Source organism: Stegodyphus dumicola, chromosome 3 (assembly GCF_044657685.1).
Source record: "Stegodyphus dumicola isolate Sdum_Otavi_A_Nest chromosome 3, ASM4465768v1".
NCBI lineage: Eukaryota > Metazoa > Arthropoda > Arachnida > Araneae > Eresidae > Stegodyphus > Stegodyphus dumicola.
The window spans coordinates 39,312,661-39,336,832 of record NC_140770.1 but is presented as its reverse complement, the minus strand read 5'-3'; the positions used below and the strand labels follow the sequence as shown (position 1 = coordinate 39,336,832).

The 24,172-nt window shown below is 35.3% G+C and overlaps 1 protein-coding gene across 1 annotated transcript in view; it reads right to left on the bottom strand.

The window, feature by feature from the left end:
* The window catches only part of ath (ATP-dependent RNA helicase DHX33), a 117,155-nt gene that overhangs the window by 22,130 nt on the left and 70,853 nt on the right, over nt 1-24,172 (bottom strand). Inside the window, exons 15-19 of the mRNA XM_085812780.1 lie at nt 23,586-23,654; nt 21,309-21,397; nt 19,245-19,311; nt 7,491-7,595; nt 4,966-5,099 (exon numbers count right to left, since the gene is read on the bottom strand). Of these exons, the coding sequence (XP_085668906.1) occupies nt 4,966-5,099; nt 7,491-7,595; nt 19,245-19,311; nt 21,309-21,397; nt 23,586-23,654 (464 nt within the window). The remainder of the gene's footprint in view (nt 1-4,965; nt 5,100-7,490; nt 7,596-19,244; nt 19,312-21,308; nt 21,398-23,585; nt 23,655-24,172) is intronic.

Below are 24,172 nucleotides of genomic sequence, written 5' to 3'. Positions count from 1 at the left end.
ATACAGCATTTGTGGCCCTACCTGGAAAACCAAATTTGTGCTGCTACACTACCCTCTCACAATGTGCAGGAATTGTAGGACCAGTTGGTGAGAGCCTGGTACCAGATACCTCCAGACAACGCGGAGGAAGATATGCCAGCACAGAAAATTGTTCGCATGAATACCACCATCCCACCGACTCCACATGATATACCATTTAGTGACAAGGAAGTCAAGCAAATTTTCCAACACCTACCCCTGAAAAAGGCCCCCGGTCCAGACGGCTTGGACTATAGCATCATCAAAGTTGCCTACAAAGCACGTCCCTCCTTCTTCTACAAATTCTTTAACCAACTGTTTGACAACCAAATATTCCCGCAGGCATTCAAGAAAGGACAAGTTGTCCTATTCCTGAAAAAGAATAAAAGCCCGCAAGACCCGCGCTCTTTTCGCCCGATATGCCTTTTGCCAACCCTGGGCAAAATTTTTGAGAAATTAATTGTTAACAGACTAAAATATCATCTCCATAGCAACAATCATCTCAGCCCCAGGCAGTATGGCTTTCGCACTGGTCTGTCCACTACGCATGCCCTCTGCAAAATTCATGAAACAATTCAACGCAATAGCACCACAGGTTTCCATACAACTTTCATATCCATTGACCTCCAGAGTGCGTTTGACACACTCTGGTGGCCAGCGATAAGACAGGCCCTCCGAGACGCACAGTGTCCATCCAACCTCTTCAGCGTTTTTAGTAGTTATCTAGAGAATCGTAGTCTTCTCATAGTCATCAACAATGACACTACCTTCAAAGTGCAAGAAAGAGGATGTCCCCAAGGCTCTTGTGCTGGACCGATTCTCTGGAATTTAACATTCAACTCTGTACTGGATGCAAACTGGCCACGACATACAAGTGTCATCGCCTACGCAGACGACGCAGCTCTTCTTGTCAAAGGTCGCACTCGTGCGGAGCTCGAGAAAAACGGCACCGAAGTCTGCTCCCTCCTCGCCAATATCTGCAGCAACTTAAAGCTTACAATCTCTACCGCAAAGTCATCAGCAATAATAATACCCAAAGCAGGCCCGAATCCAACGCGCCGCCCCTGCATCAAACTACAAGGAGCCAACATAAAGATTGTCCAAACGCTAAAATACCTAGGTGTAATCTGGGATAAAAAACTAACCTGGATCCCTCACATCCAAGAACTAAAAAACAAAACATCAGCTATAGCCAGAAAGGCCTGCGCCTTCCAAGGTAAAAACTGGGGTCAGAATCATCATATTCAGAAGATCCTCTACCACGTGGTAGCTGAAAAAATAGTCTTGTATGCTGCTGCCGTATGGGCCCAACCGATGGGAGGACGAAAGATCAAACATCTTACATCTCTTCAACGACCATTCGCCCTGAATCTCTGTAAAGCGTACCGCACCACAGCCACCAGCTCAGCGACAGTCCTTGCATGGCTCATTCCATTCCACATACGGGCAGAACAAGAGGCAGTGTACACCACCCTCATATACCTCCGCAAAAATGCAACATTTGGCAATATAACATACAGCCCTCTGCAATTTCAAAGCCCAGGTAACACTCTTCACACTCATCCTGCACGTAAAGGCACAGGAATAAGAATTAACATCTCACGGATACAGCCACTGTCGATGACGCGAGTTTCAAGGGATACGCAAATATACACCGATGGCTCTAAGCAGGAAGATGGAGTAGGCAGCGCCTTTGCACACTATGACAAAGGAAGAATCATCCATGTATGGAAAGGACGCCTTGACTTAAACAACAGTGTGTTCCAGGCGGAGGTGCAAGCAATTATAACCGCGGTAGATTACATTTTCAATAATAATACAGAACGGGCGAAAATTTTCACTGACAGTATGTCAACGCTTCTAGCACTAGATAATCACAACCACACCTCGCCCTTGATCATCAAATTACAACAACTTTTACAGCACAACCCGCAGAAACATCTCTCCTTAACATGGATCAAGGCACATGCAGAAAATGAGGGGAATGAAGCAGCTGATAGCCTGGCCAAGCAAGCAGCCACTGATGCAGAAGCTGAAAAAATCACAATCCCAGCCCCTCCTTCCTACCTCAAAGGGCTATTACGGGGTCAAGGCCTAAATCTTTGGCAGGAAGACTGGACGCACTGCACAACTGGAAGACGTACATACAGCTACCTCCCGAAAGTCAGCACTGAACGCAACATTGCAATAGCTCCTCTTACGGCTTATATTACGGGACACGGCCCATTCCCGACCTACTTCAATAGACATGGCATAACAACCACGGACATATGCGCCTGCGGAGCGGAAGGCTCCCCAGACCACTATGTTTTTGAATGCCATCTGACAGCAGGAAATCACCTCCCTCTTCCTATCAACAATAGTGAAGCTTATCACCGCTTCCTTATAAAGCACAAACCGGCAGTAAATACAATTTGCAAAGTTGTTAACAAGCTCAAGAGAATGGGCCAAGATTTGTGCTCTCCTCATTAACCAAAACTCTCAAGACATGATACACTAACTAAGTCAGCATGCAGTTCCACATTCTCAGACACATAAGTCTACTCCTAAAATTTACATAAGTCCCTATTACAGACACCTTTCAAATAATGTACAATCAAATGTATTTAACATTTCCTCTTCTGTATATGCATAATACTTATTTTTTTTTTTATTTTTATTTATTTTATTTTTATTTATTTATTTATTATTTTTATTTTTTATTTTTTTATTTTATTTTATTTTTTATTTATTTTTCCCCCCCGCTATGAGCCTGTAATTTGATCCTATTATTTTGTAACTGTATTTTTGTATCTGTATATTTAATTTGTATTTTTATTAGAATTTTATTGTGAATGTGCAAAATTACCATAGCAAATTGCAACAACACATGTCAAAACGGTAAAACGAATGCAATCTGCCCTTGTATGGCCATGTAAATGATCTTGTTAACATCCTAAAAAGCTCCCGAGGCGGCCTCTTGAGGCCCCAGGGAGTTGTTCCTGGTTAGTGGAGGGCGCGGGACACATGCCTGTTTACCTCTTAGACATCAGGCGTCCCCGTCCTCCGTTACCAACCAACCAACCAGATACCTCAGACTATGTATCAGCACATTGTGGAGTCAATGCCATGCTGGGTGCTGGCAGTTTTGAGGGCTAAACATGGTCCTTCATGTTATTAACAGTGAGTCATAATGTAATGGCTCTTCGGTGTATGTGCATGTATGTACATATACAACATATATTTATATATGTGTGTACGCGCACACATCCATACACATGTGAATACATAACATACATTTCTGTATCCGGTTCCGATAATAGAAGGTACCAAAAGTTTCACTTACTAAGCTATGTAAGTAATATTAATTTTTAATACTTTGGTTATGAAGAAACATTTAACTTCATCAAAAATTTTCAGCTCGAGAAATTTGACTAATTAAAGTTTAATTGTATTATTAAAGTTTGAATAGTTCCTATATATGGAAATTTCATCTATTAAGTCCATCACAATTATCTCAAGTACATCACAAGACCTAATTGTACCTAATTACCTCAAAATTATAAACAATGAAGAGAAAAATTTTAAACTATGACCTGTGTATATATAAATGATAAAATCAAACTCAGAAGTAAATGACCAGCAAGAATTTTGATGGCGTAAAATTGTTGATCCATAATGAATAGGAAATTGGAGGCGAAGAAGGCAGATTAAATCTTAATTTTTTATTTCAGCAAACATGTTGCGGCCACAATCAAGTTGGCACATTAACTGTGCCTATTCCAAAAAGTTTACATTCTATATAAATTTGCAGCAAGATAGAAGGAACAGACAAACTGCAGTCCAGCTAGGCTAAAGCGTAGAAAGCAAGTGCGTAATGTTCAGGGTGAAATCTAAATTCAGACTTAGTTAGATTTGGTTCTCGATGCATTTTGATTTGATAGTTAATATTGCTGTAAAATTACTATTGGCTGTTTGAGCTTTAGTTCCATTTACATCATCAGAATTATATAAGAGTCATATGACATGGATTAGTCTCAAAATGATGCAGAGCAAATAGAGGTTATTATTTTTAGAATTGAGAAGGGAAATTAATTTATGCTGCCAATTTAATCTTTTACATATTCTTTATTTTTCTTACATTATATATATATATAAATTATTTCTACATCTTGAGATGAATAAAAATTAACTTTCATTTTCATCAAATATCCACTTACACAATTGCTATAAATTTTAAAGTCATCAAAGTCTGCTTTGAGTTCTATTTGAAACTTAATCAGTATGCATATACATTAAGACGGAAAACATATATAAAATATACTTTATTTATACTTGCCCTCACTTATTAATACCTCCATTAATATTTAAATGCAAGGAATAGACCATATTTTATTGACAGTCATATATTCTACTCAGACTATGGGATTTTTCAGTCTCAGTTCTACGTAACTAAAACCAAAGGAAATATAAGCACCCTTCTTTCTGCTATAAAGTTGACAGTTAACTTTTAAATTATTTTTACCCCTTTCTATATATGAACACACACACATGTAGTACATACATACATATACAGAAGAGGTCACGTGCTCATATATGTTTACATTTTTACAAAATAAATGTCGTTTCTGAATAAAAGCCTTGCTCAGAATCAGCCAGCCAAACGATGCAAACATTTCAGGATTAAAATAAACTCCCGTGAAAGCAAAGAATGAAGCTAAGTAATGAACAATGTTGACTGATGATTATTTTTGTTATTGATCCCAAAAGTCCCTCCTGTTTAAATGAGGTTGAATAACATTCAACAGATTTAGCACATTTTATAATATTAAAAATATTTTATAAACTAATATACGGAAAAGCAAATTAATTATCCTTGAAAAGCTACTGTCATTACACTTTTCTGTTATATTTTTTATAGTATTCAATATTAAGAGTAGATGAAAAATATGAACATTACTTAATTACCTTATTCGAATAGTTTCTTTATTACATGAACAGGATTTAATCCCAATTTTTTCACACAGACTACTTAGCTGCTTTCGCACAGTGATCGCTTTTTTAATATTGCGTGCATTTACACAATTTTCATAACACCAAGACTGGAAAATAAAAGAAATTTATTAAGTTTGTCAACAACAAAGATAATTTTTAAACTATAAAATATACAGAAAAGATTTTTCCTTTAAAAATAATGAACTATTTAATTAATATCTGAAAGAGTACACACTAATTCCTTAATGCACATTGTATGAAAAATCTCATATATTTATATATTTAAAAAAAAATCTTTTTTATGGAAAAATAATATTTTAATCAGTTTTTATTTAACTGTTAACAACAGTTACACATTTTGCCTCTTTTAAGAAGGTAGCAGTATCATTTTGTCTATATCAATTGCTACAAATGCCTATTTTTGTTAGTAAAAGTCACTCTAACATGCCTTCATTAATAGTGAATCTAAATTTAGTCTTTGTTTCAGCAATAATATTAAAAACCTTCTCGTATTCTGGATTATTATAAAGAATTACAGGAATGGTCAATCTTATGTTAGATATTTATTTCAAAATTCCATCTACATTTTTCAGTTTTCCGACTGAATTTTACTGTGTACCAACCCTTTAAAACATTTCTCGATGCATATTAAACTTACACTATTTAGTGACAAAAAAAAAAAAAAAAAAAGCACTGTGTAAGCAAAGTGAGCCTCAATGGAGCACCATCTATTGGGGAAAATAATAACAAACACGAACTAAATAAATTCTGAAAAACATTAGAAAGGACTGGATTGAAGTCATTAATTAAAGAAGAAGAACTTTTGTTATTGTGAAAAGCTAAAAAAAAAAAAAAATCCAATTCACCAACTGAAGAAGTTTTTCAAATTCAACACACATAACTAGACTATAAGGAAAGAAAAAGAATTTTCCCATTAACTTTCAAAACAACTGAATGGCTGTGTCAATCAAATTCAGACCAGATAAAATTTGGTTAAATCTGCTTTATTATCTTCAAAAAGCATACATGTATCATCAATATAATCCAGGGCTGAAAGATTTTCAAATAATTTGACTTTAAAATAGAACATGCCAATGTTAGCAAAGACTGCAATGAAGGGATTACCCCTATCTAGTCCTTCAGTAAGGCAGAAGTAATCACTTTGGAATGCGAAGTGGGTCTGATTCAAAGAAGCTTTGGCAGAAATCAACTCTTCAATTTCAGAAACATTCTTATTGTTCTATTCTTATTGTTAGAGTTCTCATTGTCTGGTTTTAGTACATTCTGATACTCTGTCAATTGAAACATTACACAACGATTTAAGATCAAATTAAACCATGACTGATGAAACAATGCAGAGAAGAAATATCTTTAAGTTTATCAAAACTTGAAAACAAATTTTTATAGTGTAAACATTCTGAGGAAGTAATGCAAAAAATCTAGACATAAAATATATGTCTTAAGCATTAAATATTTTAGACTATACCAAAGTTAGTATGATGAAAGGAATCAGATGAATAGAAATTCCAATTTTGGGAATAGTATAAAAATCCAGACATGTTAATAAATTAACTAACCTATGTCAGTATAACAAAGACCAAAATGCGGTGAAATATTTTATGTTGACAAGCTGAAATCACACTTAAACATAAATAAAAACAGAAGCTTTCATAAAGGAACCATTTGCTTCATCAGCTGATACCAGTTCAGGTCACAAAGCAAATCGGTTGCCTGCAAAAGCTCTTACTTATGTTTAAATGTAGTTTCAGCATGTCAGTCTAAAATATTTGATGTCATTTTAACCTTAGTTACTTCCTGCACAAACTGTGCAACTGCATGAGGTAGCTCAATGCCTTCCAGCTATCAGTGCAATTATTAGCCTTTCTAATAAATAAATGCTATTTCATATTATACTGGCAGCAAATCCTTCAAAAGCTTTGTGCCCTGTGATGCAAAATTATTTATTATAAGACCAGTCTATAGTAAATTTTGAATGATGGCTACTTTTGGTTATAAGAAGTTTGAAACCCGTAAGACAAAAATTAAGTGGGATATTTGATTTCAAAATATGCAATTTTTATGTCATTTTTCAACTTGCCTCGAGGAATCAGTTAATAAATTTAGAATTATTCGAGGAAATAAGTTTAAATGAATTGCAGCAAAAAAAATGTTATAATTTAATAGGATGTACAAGGAAACACATTCTTTTCCTGCATTGTCACCATTCTGTAATAGCACTATCTTTGGACTGCCATTTGGTTTTTAATGAATGCAAACTTTTAAGCAGTCGCCAGATGTGTGTTTCATGAAAACTTAAAAGAGCTTCTGGTTCTAATTTATCAATCATTATCATATGTGCAATATTTTAAGAACTACAGTAGTTTGAAATCAATGAATCATTTACATTAACTCTATATTTAATTTAAAATTAAATAGACAAATGAGATTTAAAACAATATAAAATAATAAAACAATACATTTCTTCAAGGAATGCTTACCGGAATTCCTTTACTATTTTTATATGCTTTATATACATTAAGGAGCATAATCAGATCTCCTTCTGAAGATTCAAATTTTTCTCGCACTTCAGCAAATTTCTCCCTCTAAAACACAGAAGGAGTATGCAGACATTAAAAAAGAGAAATAAAGTTTTAATCATTTTCATTGCAATATATAGTAAAAGTGAAAAAATGCAAAAAGCATTTTTGGCTCAATGGTAATGCAGCTGTTCAAAAGCATTTTAAGTTCATGCCTTTTTTCGCTTTTTGCTGCAAAACATTGCAAGTTTTAAAGTCTGCCGCCCAGTTTCTTCCTCAATTTTAAAAGTTTCATTTCCCCTAAATTCTGATAGGTCTGCACTGGTTGCAATGCCCCTGGTTCCGGTCCTGGATACAGTATATTAGTGAAATTAAAAGATGACTGAATCACATACTTTACGGAAAGTTTAAATTAAATGTATTAAGTAAGTAGATATTTTGAACAATCATATAAAAGAATAAATGATTTATATTTAGTGGAAAATGTAAGCCCTTTTCAATATCATATCTTGATATTTTACAATCAAACAGAGCATAGCAGGCTCATTTCATTTTCTTCATAAGACTTTTTTAATAGTATTCATTTCATTGTTCATTGTTTATGATACTAAAAAATAAAAGTACTCTATTGTCAAATTTTGTCTTCAATACATTACCACAAGATAGTCCAATTACAAAAATACATGACCTTAATATTATTTTTATGAAAGTATTCAATACTTTGCAATATCTTGGGACATGACAGCATGCAGTTTGCAAGCCATTGCAGTAAGCATTTAACAAAGCACAGCAATTTTTAAAAGTATAATAATTTGCAGCAATATATTTTTTTAATTACAACTGTTCAAAGCAACTTCTATAACACAGAGGGAAGATGCAGACATTAAAAAAGAGAAATAAAGTTTTAATAATTTTTGTTGCAATATATAATAAAAGATTTTTCCTTTTTTTTTTTTTTTTTTTTTTTTTTTTAAATTAAAAAACTAGCAATTTTAATAAACACATTTAGTGGATTCAAAAAGTGAAATTTTAAGTAAATAAATTTCATATTTTGTATTTTGAAACATTATTATCTCAACAAAATAAGAATATTAATCATGGTTAATAAATTTAGATATTACTTATATCACATTTATTATGTAATGAGTTTTTATTTTATATACAATTAGTTCATAACGATACTATTCTGCATTTAAAATGTTTTCTACTTCCTGTAACATCTTAGTATTTCCACAGATTTCACTAAGCTGAATAAAACAGATTTTTTTTTTACTCTTATGCACCAATTTTAAGAAAACAAGGGAAAAAATAAAGCTAAAACATTAATTAAAAATTGATGTTTATTCACTTTTGATTTAAAAAACAAAAGAAAAGAAAACCCACTTAAAACCCTGGAAAGACCAAAGGGAGAAACTAAATCAAGGCAAAATTTTTGTTTTAAAGTATATGAAGATAATTATACCCCAATCTATGCATCAGAATTATAACAAAAATGTTACAATTAATGAATTCCCCCCTTTTTTTACTGCAGAATATAAAGAAAAACAAATATACTCAATCCTGAAATTTTAAAAAACTGTTGTAATAAATTAAGCATGCAAAAGAAATTTTACTTAATGAAGGGAAGAAATTATTCAAAAAACTTTATAGAGAAAATACAAAAAAAAATCTAATCAACTGAGAAAGATAAAAGTTATAGATAAGATAAAGATAAAAGCATAAATTAAATTTTAGCTAAGCTATAAATAACAGTAAGTCATTTTTACATCATAATAGATAGTCATTTTTACATCGTAACAGATAGTCATTTTCCCATCATTCAGCTATAAACATATACAGTCAAAAGTCTTTAATCCGGACTCGTTGGGACTTCGGCGATTCCAGATTATCGATTTTTCTGGATTATAGATCATCAGTTTAAATCTGGTAAGATTGCATGCAGAAATTATAAAATTAAAAATATGAAACCGTAATTTATAAAATAATGAGCAATTATGATCTAAAGGGTATCAAAAATTACAAAAAAAGAAGCTTAATATTTATTTGTTTACTTTATTAAACATTTCTTTAAACGCGCGCATGCGTAAAGCATACATTACGCATAGTCGAAATTAGAAAATTGCAACCAGAAAACTATTTGATTTGTATTCGTGATATTTATAATGAGGAGGAATTTGATTTAAATCATATCAAAGACGGAGTAGATCGAGATGAAATACAACATTTAGTAAGGAATTATAAGCCGACTAAAATAAAAACATCTGCCCTGAAGATAACGATAGTGCTGACAGATCAACTTCCAGTTCATTGCTCGCCGTGGCGTCCCCCCCCCCCCGCGCAGAGCAGCGTGAAATTAATAAACAGATTTCGGAACGGTTAGATAAACAAAGGATATGCCTTTATCCATTTTTTGTAGCAATTCCACTTTTTGTATGATGGACATCGAAACATACTTTTGTTTTGTAGATCCTTTGGGAGCTCCAGCATCAGAAATTCTATTTGACATAATCCAAAGTTCAAGCTTACTTTTATAAAATTGCTCTTACAGTATGCAAAAAATAATAAGCCGGATCCAATTCGAAGATTAAGGAACAACGCAATCATCAACATTAACTGTAATAGATAATTAGATAATTTTAGCTTATACCGTCCGTTACTAAACGTGCACGCGAAAACGTATTCTACGCTTGCGCAGACGCATATGCAAGTCGTAAAGGTCTTACGCGCACGCGTAAACGCCTATGCACATGCGTCAACGTGGTGCATGCGCAGAAAGATTTTAGCTTTGAGGTCCGGATTATAGATCATTCTGGATTATGGGTGTCCGAATTAATGACTTTTGACTGTATATATATATTTTTAAGAGAAAACAGTTATCAGGATTTCATTATATGTTCTACACTTTAAACATGGGAAGGGGGGGAAATCACAAAATTTGGGGAAAATGTATTTCAGCTTTTAAAAAAAATGGAGTTTTTCTTTCTTTATTTTTTAATGTGCATTTTTGCATGTAAAAAATAAATTCTGAGTATAACTGCTACACAAAAGAATAGTAGTTTGAATAAATGATGATGAAAAAGAACAGCTGGTTTGAACCAATGATCTGAGCCTCACAGGTCAATGCATATTTATTGTCATAGTGCAATTATTGCACCTCTATGCCTATCTGGTATATGAGTTTGCATTAGTATTGCACAACATAAAAGCGGCAAAAAAAACATACAGCTAAATCATTCATAAGGAAAGAATTTAGGATAAACTACTATATTCAGCAGTTTTATTTACTGACTACTAGTACACATTGTATTCACAAAAATTAGATTTGACCATAGCAAAGCTTACTGGGGTTATCAACTTAGTGAATGATGTATTTTTGAAAGACTTTTAAAGAGGAAACTGGCTTGCATTCATGTTACACAACTGGGAAAACAATGAAAATTCATATTCTGCCATATTTGCTGGGATCAGACCTCAGATCATTCTGCCAGTCTTATGGTCACAGCCACTGGTGAGATATTGCTCTCATTAGACATGACATTGAAAAAGGCATCTTAATGTTAAAAAAAAATTCCATCATATGCAGGCGAATACAGAATTATTTAAAATTAATTCATGGGAAGATGCAAGAAATGCAATTAGTATTTATAGAAAGTATTTATAGAAAAGCAAAAAACTAATGAAATTAAAAAGTAGAAAAGTACAACAGATATTTTTTTTTTTTTTTTTTTTTAATGTAAGCATTTTCTCTTACAGAAAGCAGAAGAAGCAAAGTGGAAAAAGGCCAAATATAGAGAGTAATTGTATAATATACAGTTCAGCAAAGCTGGTTAAGTTTAAACCTGCAAAGAAGAATTCAGAATGAATTTTTCAAAGATTTTCAAGTTACTTAAGATTTTTAAGTTACTTAAGTTAAGATTTTTACGTTTACTACATCAATTTCATTAAACTCTACAGTCAGCTCTGCAAAACCAGTTTAAGTGACTCATTATTAAGCGATCCACTGTAACTGAAAATTTGTAAGATCAACAACTAAATTTTAATAAGTCACACAATAAACATATCTGGTATATGATTTTTCCCCTATTAATTTTTATATGTATTTTTTTGCTTTTGGGAGGAGGGTGCTCCAAAAGGTATAGTCACAGATTAATACTTTTAAATAACCCTCTTCTATTTACTATACTGTTTGTGTAACTATTGTAAAGTCGTCAGCTATTTTCCCACGGACTCCCATGAAGTCTGGGAAAAGGAGACTTCAAATGGGTGCCAGATGACCACCATGATGACACTTACGAATTCTTGAGGTCGAACGTGACCCCCAACAAAGTGCGGAAAGCATATTGTTTTACGAAAGGAGAAAACTTTCATACAAGTTCTCACGGGTTGTGGAGTGTCCATTGTGTGTATGCGATAGATAGACTGTCGCCAACTGCCTGTTTCTCGAAATAATTTAGATAGACCTCCCAAAAAGACGTTTTGAATTTTCCCACGGAAAATCTCAGTTTCTCAGGCTGTCAAGACAGTATCTGAAAACAAATCAGCGCCTGTTAACCAATGGAGAGATGCTCCGAAAAAGACGTTTAGCGAATCACTGCAGCAGACGCACAAGACACGCCCAGAAAACCTGGACATAAAAACAGTGAGTGAAAATAATTAGAGATTAGTCGTTGCGTAGAGAAGAGAGAGCCTTTCTCTTGTATTTTACGGCTCGTCCCGAGTAGCTACTAAGCTCTGTCAAGAGCGGAAAAAGAAACTCTCAAAGAAGCGTAGCCGGACTTTTTCTCCGCTACCTCTGTTTGGACATTGTTGAACTCAAGTGATTATCGTTTCCTATTGTAAACGGACTATTTTGCTAAGCAAACTACTTTGTTATGATAAGCAGTTGAACTTACCTTAAAATTCAACTTGTGTAATTTAACACTTACCTTTATTTTATTTACGCTACCCAAAATAAAAATCTGACTGTTCTCAAATCGCTACAGCTAGAAGGTATGTGTTAATTGGTGGCAGCGGTGGGATCGTAAAAACCCAATAGACAAACAAAGACGTGATCGTTTTGGAGAACCGTCCCGGTTCTTATCTTCATTCAGAATCAGCCGATTCTAGCAGTGGAAAAGAATTCTTTCGCAGTAAAGTTTGGAGAGTTTAACCAGCAGCTAAAAAGGGATCATCGATGAGAAGTGTTCGTGAAGAATCAACTACTACAAAGACTAGTTCTGGAAGTGCTTGGGAAAGAGTGTGAAGTAAAATTCTCCCTCGGGTGTAAAGACAAGACATAAGAAGTCCAGACAAGAGTGAAGTGTTGTGAATTCGCGTTTGGTGTTTACCACCCTCTGTGCAGTGAAAGTGCTTTTGGTGTTTAGTGAAAGAAGAATCGCCCAGTCGACTATTGTTCAATTGGTTTCCTTCTTCGGTCATTGAATCGCGTGTGCAAATAGAAAAGAAAGGAAAGAAGAGCTGTTATTTTTTTGTCTGCAATGGGTAAGTTGATATGGCATTATCTTTTTAAAGAGGCATTTTAATGGAGTTTGTCTTTTGTGTATCGAAATTATATGTTTAAATGGTTACTCGTAAATGTTTTGTTTTTGATGAGTAGAGAATTTTATAATAGTATTTTCAATCTTTAGAAAGCACGCATCAGTTGTAAATTGAGTCAATAAGTATTGCTCTTTGTGACTAATATTCTTTTGCCAATAAGTATTTAGCAATTATTTTTATATACTGCATTAAGTATGGTTATGTGTTAAGCTGCAACAGATTATTTAAGAAATGCTTAATTTACTTTAATTTTTTTTTCCTATGTTGCTAATGGTACGTATTTTATGTCATACATACCATAAATTGCATTGCTATGTTGTTTTACTGTAGTATTTCTGGATAGTGTGAAACTTTCAGAGTAGACAAACTGGTACCTTTAGTTTTATTTTATTGTATCATTTTAAAATTTTGTCACTGGCAAAATGTCATATCTTGGCAAGGGTAGAAAGCAAAACCTCATAAATCTGTCTGTAGAATTAGGTCTAGAAGTTCCCCCAAATGCAAAAATACAAGATCTTAAAAACCTCATTGTACAGAGCCCTCAGTATGACGAAAAATTCGTCGAGGCAACACTAGAGTTGATTATCGAAGCGCGAATCGAACAACATAGACTCGAAGAAGCCGAAGAGCGTAAACTTGAAAGGGAAAGGGAGAGAGAATTTGAATTAGAACGTCTAAGGTTGACAAACGCCAATAATGGCAGAGAAAATTCTCAAAATAATATTTCAAGATCTATGAGAGATTTGCAAAATTTAATGCAGAGATATAATCCCGAATCATCGGATATTTCGCTTTACTTAGCGATGTTTGAGCGTCAGGCTCGCAAAGCGAAGGTAGAGGAAGGAGACTGGGTGTCACATTTGATGGCTCTATTGCCAATGGACATTGTTTCTATTATTCTACGAGAGCCGGAACAGGAGCTAGATAATTACTCCTACGTAAAGAAAATTCTTTTGCAGCGGTTTAAGTTGAACCCAGAGGCGTTCCGCGTCAAATTTGTTCAACACCAGCGTCGTGCGGGTAGTTTATATAAAGATTTTGCTTTTGAGTTAAAAAACTATCTAGATGAATGGTTAAACGGAGTAGACGTACGAGATTTCGATGCGCTAAAAGACTTAAGGTTGACGGATCAAATTAAACGTCGAGTAAACAGTGAAATTCGCGAACACTTCGTGGATGAGTGGCCGAGTATAATATCTTCTGCCGAACTAGTGAAGAAATTAGATGAATATGAAGCAGTACGAAAGTCCGTAAAAAAACCAACAGGTTTTACTAAAAATACCGAACAGGATTCAAATATTAAAGAAAGGAAAAAAGGAGAATTTTCAGATCGAGTACGTTGCCATGATAATGTTTCGAAAGAAAAAACTGCGGAGAAATGGAAGTCAAGTGTTTCCGAAAAACGGAGAATACCTAGATGTTATGAATGTAATTCAGATAGTCATCTCCGACCTCAGTGTCCTCGGTTAAAAAGACAAGAGGCCGCTGAAGCTGTAAACAAACTAGGCACTTCAGGATCTCCAGATACATGGCTAGCTCCCTATATGAGTATAGCGAGAGTAAATAATCGAGAAATGCCTGTACTCCGAGATACTGGCTCCACTATCGATCTGATCGGATGGGACCAAGTAACACATCAGATGCTTCTAGGAGAGACAGTGTGGGTTAAGCAGCCGCTAGATTTACATTCCTTGTGTTTACCCTTGGCTCGAATTGAATTAGAGGGAGAGGACTTTGGGAAAGTCATTACTAAAGCCGCAGTGATTAGCTCTGACCTGAATCAAGAATATTATCTGCTGGGAAATCGAACAGCCCGATTGATAGAACAGAATAAAATGCAGCCCCATAAAATCAATGCTGTTATGACTCGCAGTCAAACGAAAGCTTGCAGCAGGAAAGAAAATTCCCCTAGCCAAGGTCCAGAGAACAACGAAGTTGAGCGCCCCGCGGGGCGAATGAATGACGAGGATGAGGGTGAAATTTCCCCCGTTAGAAGGGTCAGCGCGGGATGCGCAGAAGGAGAAAACTACTTACCCCCCCCCCCGGTCGAATGACGAGCCGATGAATACTCTATTAGGAGTGACAAAGGAAGATTTTATCAAGGCTCAAGACGAGTGCAATACCTTAAGCGATCTCCGAAGGCAGGTACAAGAACAAAGGACCGCTGGAAAACGGGAATTTGTCCGAGAAGACGGTTTGTTTTTTCGAATTTCCGAAGATCACCATGGGAATAAAAGAAAACAGCTAATCATTCCTGAAAAGCTGCGGGAAAAGGTAAAGGTTTTGTGCCATGAAGGAACGGCTGCAGCACATTTAGGGATTACGAAAACGAAAGATAAACTTTTAAGGTATTTTTATTGGCCAGGTTGCTTTAAAGAGATAGAAGAGCATGTTCACACGTGTGACCCGTGTCAAAAGGTGGGAAAACCCGGAGAAAAGAAAAAGGCACCTATGAAATTAGTACCTATTATAACTGAGATTTTTTCTAAAATCAATATCGATGCTTGCGGACCCCTACCAGTCACTCCGGACGGAAATAAATATATCATAACTGCCATCTGTATGTCCTCCAAATATCCTGATGCAGTCCCCGTTGCAGATATCAGTTCCGTGACGGTAACGGACGCGTTGATGAAAATTTTTAGCAGAATGGGGTATCCCAAAGAGGTCCAATGTGATCAGGGAACTTCCTTCACGAGCAACCTAACAACCGAGTTTTTCACAAAATTTGGTATCAAAGTGACTCACAGCTCTGTTTATCACCCGCAGTCAAACCCCGTAGAGAGACTTCACCGCACAATCAAGAGACTCTTGCGAGTGCTGTGTTTAGAGGCCGGATCGGAGTGGGAGAAACATCTCCCATCTGTTCTGCTAGCATTGCGTACGGTTACACACGAAAGTATGGGGTTTAGTCCCGCCGAATTAGTCCATGGTAAGAACCTAAGGACCCCAGAAACACTATTGTATGAACACTGGGTTGAGCCCCAAGAGGAGAATGTCACTGTTACGGATTATGTTCTCTCGTTAATAAATAGACTGAAAAGGTGCCAAGATCTAGCTTTTGAAAGGTTAGGTGAGTTGCAGGGAAAACGTAAACTCTGGTATGATAAGAAAGCAGTTAAGAGACAATTTAAAGAAGGGGACTGTGTGTTAGTCGTTGCCCCCTCGAAAGCAAATCGATTATCAGTTCAATGGTTCGGCCCTGGTATTATTGAGAGTCAACTCTCAGAGACTAATTACGTAGTGAAATTACCGGGAAAAAAAGAGCGTTCTCAGATATATCATGTTAATATGATGAAGCCGTACCATCAGCGGCCGGAGACAATTAATCTACTATTGCAAGAGGTTGATGATAAAGGTTTAGAACCGGAAGTTGATATTCCATACTTCACTGCTGATCCAAATGTGTACGACTTTGAAGATATAACTCGGGAGAGTAAACTAGAAGAAAGGTTGAGTTCTGAACAGATAGCTCAGTTGCAGACTTTGCTAAATACATACACGTCAGTGTTCTCTAACGAACCTGGGATAACTGATTTAGTAGTTCACGACATTGAATTAATCAATAATCAGCCCGTGAGATCGAAGCCATACCGCACATCACCTAGGAGAAATGATATTTTAAAGTCAGAAATCCGGAGAATGCTGGAAATGAAAATAATCGAAATCGGCGAATCGGATTACACCTCTTCTATGATTTTGGTGGAGGCTCCGAACAAAGACCCCCGGCCTTGTATTGATTACAGACGTCTGAATCAAGTAATTAGGACCGAATTTTTCCCGTTACTGAATATTGAAGAAAGGGTTGAGACGGTAGCTTCGGCTAAATATATTACTATATTAGATTTAGCAAAGGGTTATTGGCAGATTCCGCTCAGCCCCAAGGCCCAGCGTCTTGCCGCGTTTGTAACTTCCTTTGGCACTTACCGTCCGCTAAGAATGCCCTTCAGGCTTAAAAACGCTCCGTATTTCTTCAGCAAATTAATGGCACAAATACTTCAGGGATGCGAAACATACGCAATTCCCTATCTAGATGACATCGCCATATTTTCAAACGACTGGAGTGAGCATTTAAAGCACTTAGGCCAAGTGCTACTACGAATATTGCACGCAAATCTTAAAATTAAATCGTCAAAATGCAAGTTTGCACAAAATCATGTAAAATACTTAGGGCATGTGGTAGGAAACGGTTTCCAAACGCCTACGGAAGTGAAAACAGAAGCGATTCTGCAGTTTCCTCAACCCACAACAAAGACTCAAGTCAGAGCGTTCCTTGGTTTAACAGGATATTACGGACACTACATCCCTAAGTACTCTATAATAGCTGCACCCCTCACAAACTCGCTGAAAGGGAAATCTAAGAAAGGAGCTATAGACTGGACTGAAGAATGCGAGCTAGCCTTCCGGGAGTTAAAATGGCTATTAACCGAAAAACCTGTGTTATTCGCACCTGACTATACAAAGGAATTCATTGTACAAACAGACTCCTCCGATGTTGGAATGGGAGTCGTTCTTTCGCAGCGGGATGAACTCAACAAAGAGCATCCGATTTTATATTTAAGTAAAAAGTTCTCAAAGGCAGAACAAAACTACAGCACTACGGAAAAGGAGTGCGTGAGTATCATTTTTGCCATAAAAAAATTGCATCATTATTTAGATGGGCAAAGGTTCAAAATCGAAACAGATCATAACCCCACTGGAGTGGCTAAACAAAAACCCAAGTTCAAACCCGAGATTAATGAGGTGGTCTCTAGTGATGCAACCTTATAACTTTGAGGTAGTTTACTGCCCAGGCAAATTGAATAAAAATGCTGATGGGCTGAGTCATTTCGAATCGGGCGAAACATAGAGTGTAAAGAGGTGATCATGCCAGTTTCTTATCTGAATAAGTATTTTGTATACAGTAAAAGTGTAATATAAGAATATATCATCAGTTATTTTGTCCCTTTGTTAAGAATATTTGTGATGTGTATGTATATATATATATATGTGTGTGATTCTGATTTTAAATATTCTATTAATTCTCGCCTCTAAAGTTAATGCCTTATTGACTTATATGTGAACTTTTCAATAGTGACATTACTAGTACTGTTATTAATCAATGTAGCTGTGTTCCTGTAAAGGTGTGTTTGAAAGTGTTATCGAGAGAACAGTTTATTTCGTGTCATTTTTTAAATTAGTGAAATGATGAGGAGAACTTTCCTCTTCGTTTCAACTCGAGAAAAGTTCTTCCGAAGGGGGAAGGAATCTATAGCTGTAACGTCGTCAGCTATTTTCCCACGGACTCCCACGAAGTCTGGGAAAAGGAGACTTCAAATGGGCGCCAGATGACTACCCTGATGACACTTATGAATTCTTGAGGTCAAACGTGACCCCCAACAAAGTGCGGAAAGCATATTGTTTTACGAAAGGAGAAAACTTTCATACAAGTTCTCACGGGTTGTGGAGTGTCCATTGTGTGTATGCGATAGACTGTCGCCAACTGCCTGTTTCTCGAAATAATTTAGATAGACCTCCCAAAAAGACGTTTTGAATTTTCCCACGGAAAATCTCAGTTTCTCAGGCTGTCAAGACAGTATCTTAGAACAAAGCAGCGCCTGTTAACCAATGGAGAGATGCTCCGAAAAAGACGTTTAGCGAATCACTGCAGCAGACGTACAAGACACGCCCAGAAAACCTGGACATAAAAACAGTGAGTGAAAATAATTAGAGAGATTAGTCTGAAGAATACGCAGTCGTTGCGTAGAGAAGAGAGAGCCTTTCTCTTGTATTTTACGGCTTGTCCCGAGTCGCTACTAAGCTCTGTCAAGAGCGGAAAAAGAAACTCTCAAAGAAGCGTAGCCGGACTTTTTCTCCGCTACCTCTGTTTGGACTTTGTTTGAACTCAAGTGATTATCGCTTCCTATTGTAAACGGACTATTTTGCTAAGCAAACTACTTTGTTATGATAAGCAGTTGAACTTACCTTAAAATTCAACTTGTGTAATTTAACACTTACCTTTATTTTATTTACGCTACCCAAAATAAAAATCTGACTGTTCTCAAATCGCTACACTATATAGCAGCTACTAAATCATTAAAATATGCTTCAGGTTACAAATTAATCACACCTTCTCTTACGACATTAATCTAAATAGTGAATAACTTTTCAATAGCTACTAAATAAAAAGCCTCTAACCTGAGCTAATGATGCATAGAATATGGAATCGACAGACAGTAGAGATATTATGGTTAAAATTTCATCCCTAGGAGGAAAAAAATACTTTATGCAAAAAGAAATAAAATTTCACTTTATGTAATACAAAATAATTAAAAACATAATATGTGTCCAAAGGTAAATGACTGAATCTATATGAAATAAATACTTCAATTAACATCAAATACTTTAGATTATAATAATGGTAAAACAAAATCAGACAACAGCAACATTGTTATAAAGCAGTGAGTTTCACAGAAATTTTAATAATATTTTTAAATACAAAATTTAAATTCATGTTCATTTTATACATAAAAAATATATTAGAAAAAAGTTTTAAAATTTATTTAAATGCCAGATACTAATATATGATTACAACAAAAATTCTAAATTGACACTGATTAAAACTGCTATACAATAATGGAAGTAAGTGTGCAACAAACTGAAATTTGCATGAAATATAGAATATGATGGGATATGCAAATGATTATCATTTCACAGCATACATATCCAGCAGCTGAAAATAATGATACCTAAAAGCAATAATAATAATAATAATAATAATGCATATTTTCATTCTTAAATTGCATATAATCCTTGTTTTATAGCATGGAAAGAAGTGTTATCCCTCATGCAAGAAGTAACTCACACAAGAACAGCAAGTTATTGTACAGCACAGCTGCTTCTTTCATTGGTCAAGATCCATTGACTACCAGGAGAATTTACAGTAAGTAGGTCGAAAGGGGCCATACAAAACTACAGCTACAGGTGGGATTTCAACAGTCCCCACTCAATAATGCCTAAATAGAGACATTTTATCTGAACTGCTGTTAAGGTCTGTATGGCTACATTATGTATTCTAGGTTAGGAATTTTGCTACACAGCAGTATCTGCAGGTATGCACATGACAATGTCTGCAGTGCCACACATTGACAGTAAGGTAATCATTGCTTTGAGTTCCCTTGATGCTAAATCACAAGAATAATTGGCTATAGCGGTGTCGATGATGTGTAAATGGTGTGAAGTCTTTTTTTCTCAGCGATATCATGTTCACATACAGAATTATGATGGGCATGTCCACACGTTGGAAGTTCAGAGAAAAACAAACATTGGAAGCTTGCATTCTTTACTCTCATGAAAGCTCAGCTCCCAGATTGTTAGCATAAAGTGTGATTCCATTCAACTATTTATTCCATTCAATTCAAGTTTGCAGAATTGATATTTTGACCAACCACTCTTATATTACTGTCAATTTAGTGTCCATGGCTGTAACACATCTTTGGGGAGCTCATCACCTCATTTTCAAGAAGATAATCACATTATCTAGTTTCCCAATATACACATCTAGGTACAAATTGTAGGAAAATCAGAATTCTGCTATTGATCATACAGGTATAATCCTACTTTACTAACTGTCCAGCTCCACTTTGATGGAGAATATCCTAGTGGTCTGAGGGTCTCCCCCTCTTTTCCTACTAACAGATCACTTCAAAGAACTTTTGGGTCAGCTGTATTTTGAGCACCTCCATGCGCCACAGAACCTATATACTTACAAACATCCATGCCTTCTACGGGATTCAAACCCTGGCCTATCAGTATGCCAGACAGTGTTGCTAACCACAATAGTGATCAACCAAACTTTCCAATATATAGGTTATTCAATTCCTAACTTGACCAGCATAGTCTCCAGATCTCTCAACAACTGAAAATGTCTGGTTAATGGTAGCAAACAGGGTGGCACAACACCTGCTGCCAGTCAGCATGACACACAAACTCTGGCCCGTACTGCCAGCAATATCCAAATGGCTTTCCAAATTCTGTTCAAATCCATGCCTAGCAATATAACAGCTGCTATTGTTGCATAGATGGATTCTTAGGATACTGATTTCTACATGTTCTGCGTTTCTAAGAACAACCTGAAATGCTAATCATTTCATCCTTATACAATAATGTACTAGGAAAATTAATACTAAGATTTAGATATTACTTTTTAGAAGTGGGAAAAAAAATCTGTATAAATAGATACAAAAACATTATAATACTTACGTGCACTTGTATGTTTTAGAAGTTAAAATCATTTTAGAAAACCTAGGATCTAAGGGAAAGGTAACCATTTTCCTCCCACAGTCAGTCAACTTAAAAAAGAAAAATTAAGAAATCAATAATTTAATGGAAATCATATAACTAAGGGTTTTCAAAATTAAATCATACTTGCCAACCTATGACACTCAAAAATCAGGAGATTTTTTTAAGAAATCAGGAGATTTTTCACAATGTTAAAAAGACTTTTTAAATGATAAAAATATAGTTTTTAATAATGAATGAACTTTAAGTAGTAACTAATTCTTAAATGCAAGCAACACAAAAATACCTTAAACATAAAAAAATTTTTACTACACGCATTGTTTAAGAAAAAAAAAAAAAAAAAAAGACTCTTTAATCAGTTTTCATACAAATGTTATAAACAGTGGCAGATTTTGCTTTCTTTAAGAAAGAAACTTTATCATTGTGTTCACAGCAATTGCCACGTAGGCCTGCTTTCGCTGATAAAAGTTTTTCTAATGTGCCATCTCTAATATTAGATCTAAATTTAGTCCTCGTTTTCGCAACAACACTGAGGATCCTCTCACACTCTGCATTACTATAGGGAACTGTCAAGATGACCAACACAATTCTAGATAGTTCACTATATTTTAAAATTCCATCAGCACCTTTCAGTTTTGCAATTAAACTCCACTGGGTGTCAATCGTAGCTGATTTTATAACTTCATCCAAGTTTTCTAATTGTAAACTGCTGTTATGCAGCTGTTGGAACTGTTTTAATTTTTCCTTCCTTTTAGAACTCCTTTCAAGATAATAATAAATATCAACAATGTGTTCATCCACATTTATTGGTAAAGAAGTTGCCCCTTTTTCAGCTGCTAAATTTAAGGTGACAGGTGCACCTTATAATCTGAATTTTCCTTTCTTAAGATGCCTGCAACACCAGCCTTCCAAGCCTACCAATACTGCTGCATTATCGGCACCAAGTGCTAAGCAATTATCCAGAGTGCCTGCAGTTTTCTTTTAAAGTTTTAATAATTAGCTGTGCTACATTAAAGCCTGTCAAATGTCCTTATAAAGTGGGTAAACTGCACTCAATTTCTGAAGACTCTGGATCAAAAAAAGAAACAACAATTGGATACAGTTTTGAATTGGTATTATTGCTTCCATCAGTAGAGAGGCAGACCGGAGCTGTTTTAATGCAATCAATAACTGAAGATTTATTTTTCAAACCCATTTCTTTAATAATTGCACCTGTTTTGATTCTTGCACCTTGAGTATTTCTTGGCGATTTCACTATCGGGAAACATTTTTCTAAATAAAAGCTGCAGCGTGATCCGATGCATTCAGTAGCAGGTTGTGCTCCAGTAAAAAGGCAGAGAACAGACATTCTGCATTAATAACTTTTTGGTCCTTTGTTTCCGAAGAAAAATTTAATTTTTCGTTTTTTTCAAAACAACTCATGTTATCCTTGTGTTTTTGTGTACGCACATGTTTGAGAACATCTGCCCTTCCAACATACGAAATCGAAAAATCGCAACGACAGGCGGTACACATCGCAAATTTATTACATTTCCTTGAGGAAATAATGGAAGGAAAGTCAACTGTGTACGATTTTTGAAACGTGCACGAGTATTTCACCTTTCTCGCAGACGTAACAAAAGATGATAATTTCTAAAACTATTTCCCTAAGCCACGTGTACTCACACAACTCAGGACAAAATGAACGAAATAACTAAAAAGAACGTCCAAATAACAACTTGCTTTGTCCTCATTGGCTAATATATGCCAGCTGACACGCAGTGGAGCTCGAAGCCTATTGGAGAACTGGAGAATGACGTTTCTGGATACGTATAATGCTCTCACTCACAAAGCAGAAGCTATCTGATTTGCAAGGTTTTGTTTTAGATATAATGTAGAGAAAATTCAATTGCTTTCAGACGTCCAAAAGCACTTTTTTTTATTCATATAACAACGTATTAAGCCAAGTTGCATAAAAATCGTGAGAAATATTAAGAATAAGAAAAAGTCGGGAGAAATATATTGTAAATCGGGTTGGCGGGAGAGCGGTCGAAAATCGGGAGTCTCCCGCCTAAATCGGGAGAGTTGGCAACTCTGTTAAATTTTTAGGTTTAGAATTTACTTTAAAAATTAGTAAGCAAATATGAAAATTATTATTAAAGTCATAGTGGATTGAAAACAGTATGTTATAAGCAGCTTATTGTTTCTTTTTAATAAAGAATATTTATCCTTATTCAATTATGATATTAAAGTACTCACTTCTAATATTCCATCATTTTCAACTATTGCTTCAAGAAGTTTCAGTTGTTTGATAGCAGCTGCAATATTCTGTGAAGCAGAACAATTATTATAATACTCGTATTAACTAATGGAGACAGCCATTTAATACAGCAGTTAGCAATACTAAAACTAGCAAAAGCAGGTTGTGAATTATGCTGCCTCAGCATAAGAGGCTAAAACTATCAAGTCAGAAATTTATAGATCATATTTTGCAGAATTTTGATGCTTTAAAGCATCTAAATTTTCTGCAAATCACGCACTTTGCACTAACAGCAGAGATTTTTGAATTGCACATGGCATAAAAGGCATGTGGCATAAAGGCTAAATGACATGTATTTTCTCAAGGGCATAAAGAAATTAGTGCCACAAAATCAGAAGAAATATCAAATATATATATAATAATAAATACATACACTAAATATATAATAATAATATGAAAACTCTTTCAGCAGTACTCATTGAAAAAGTAAACACATAGGCAAATGAAGAACAGTGTTAGAGAAAAAGATTATCTAATTCAGAACTTAAACTCGGAAGGCATGCTACAGTAAAAGCTCGGGAATTAG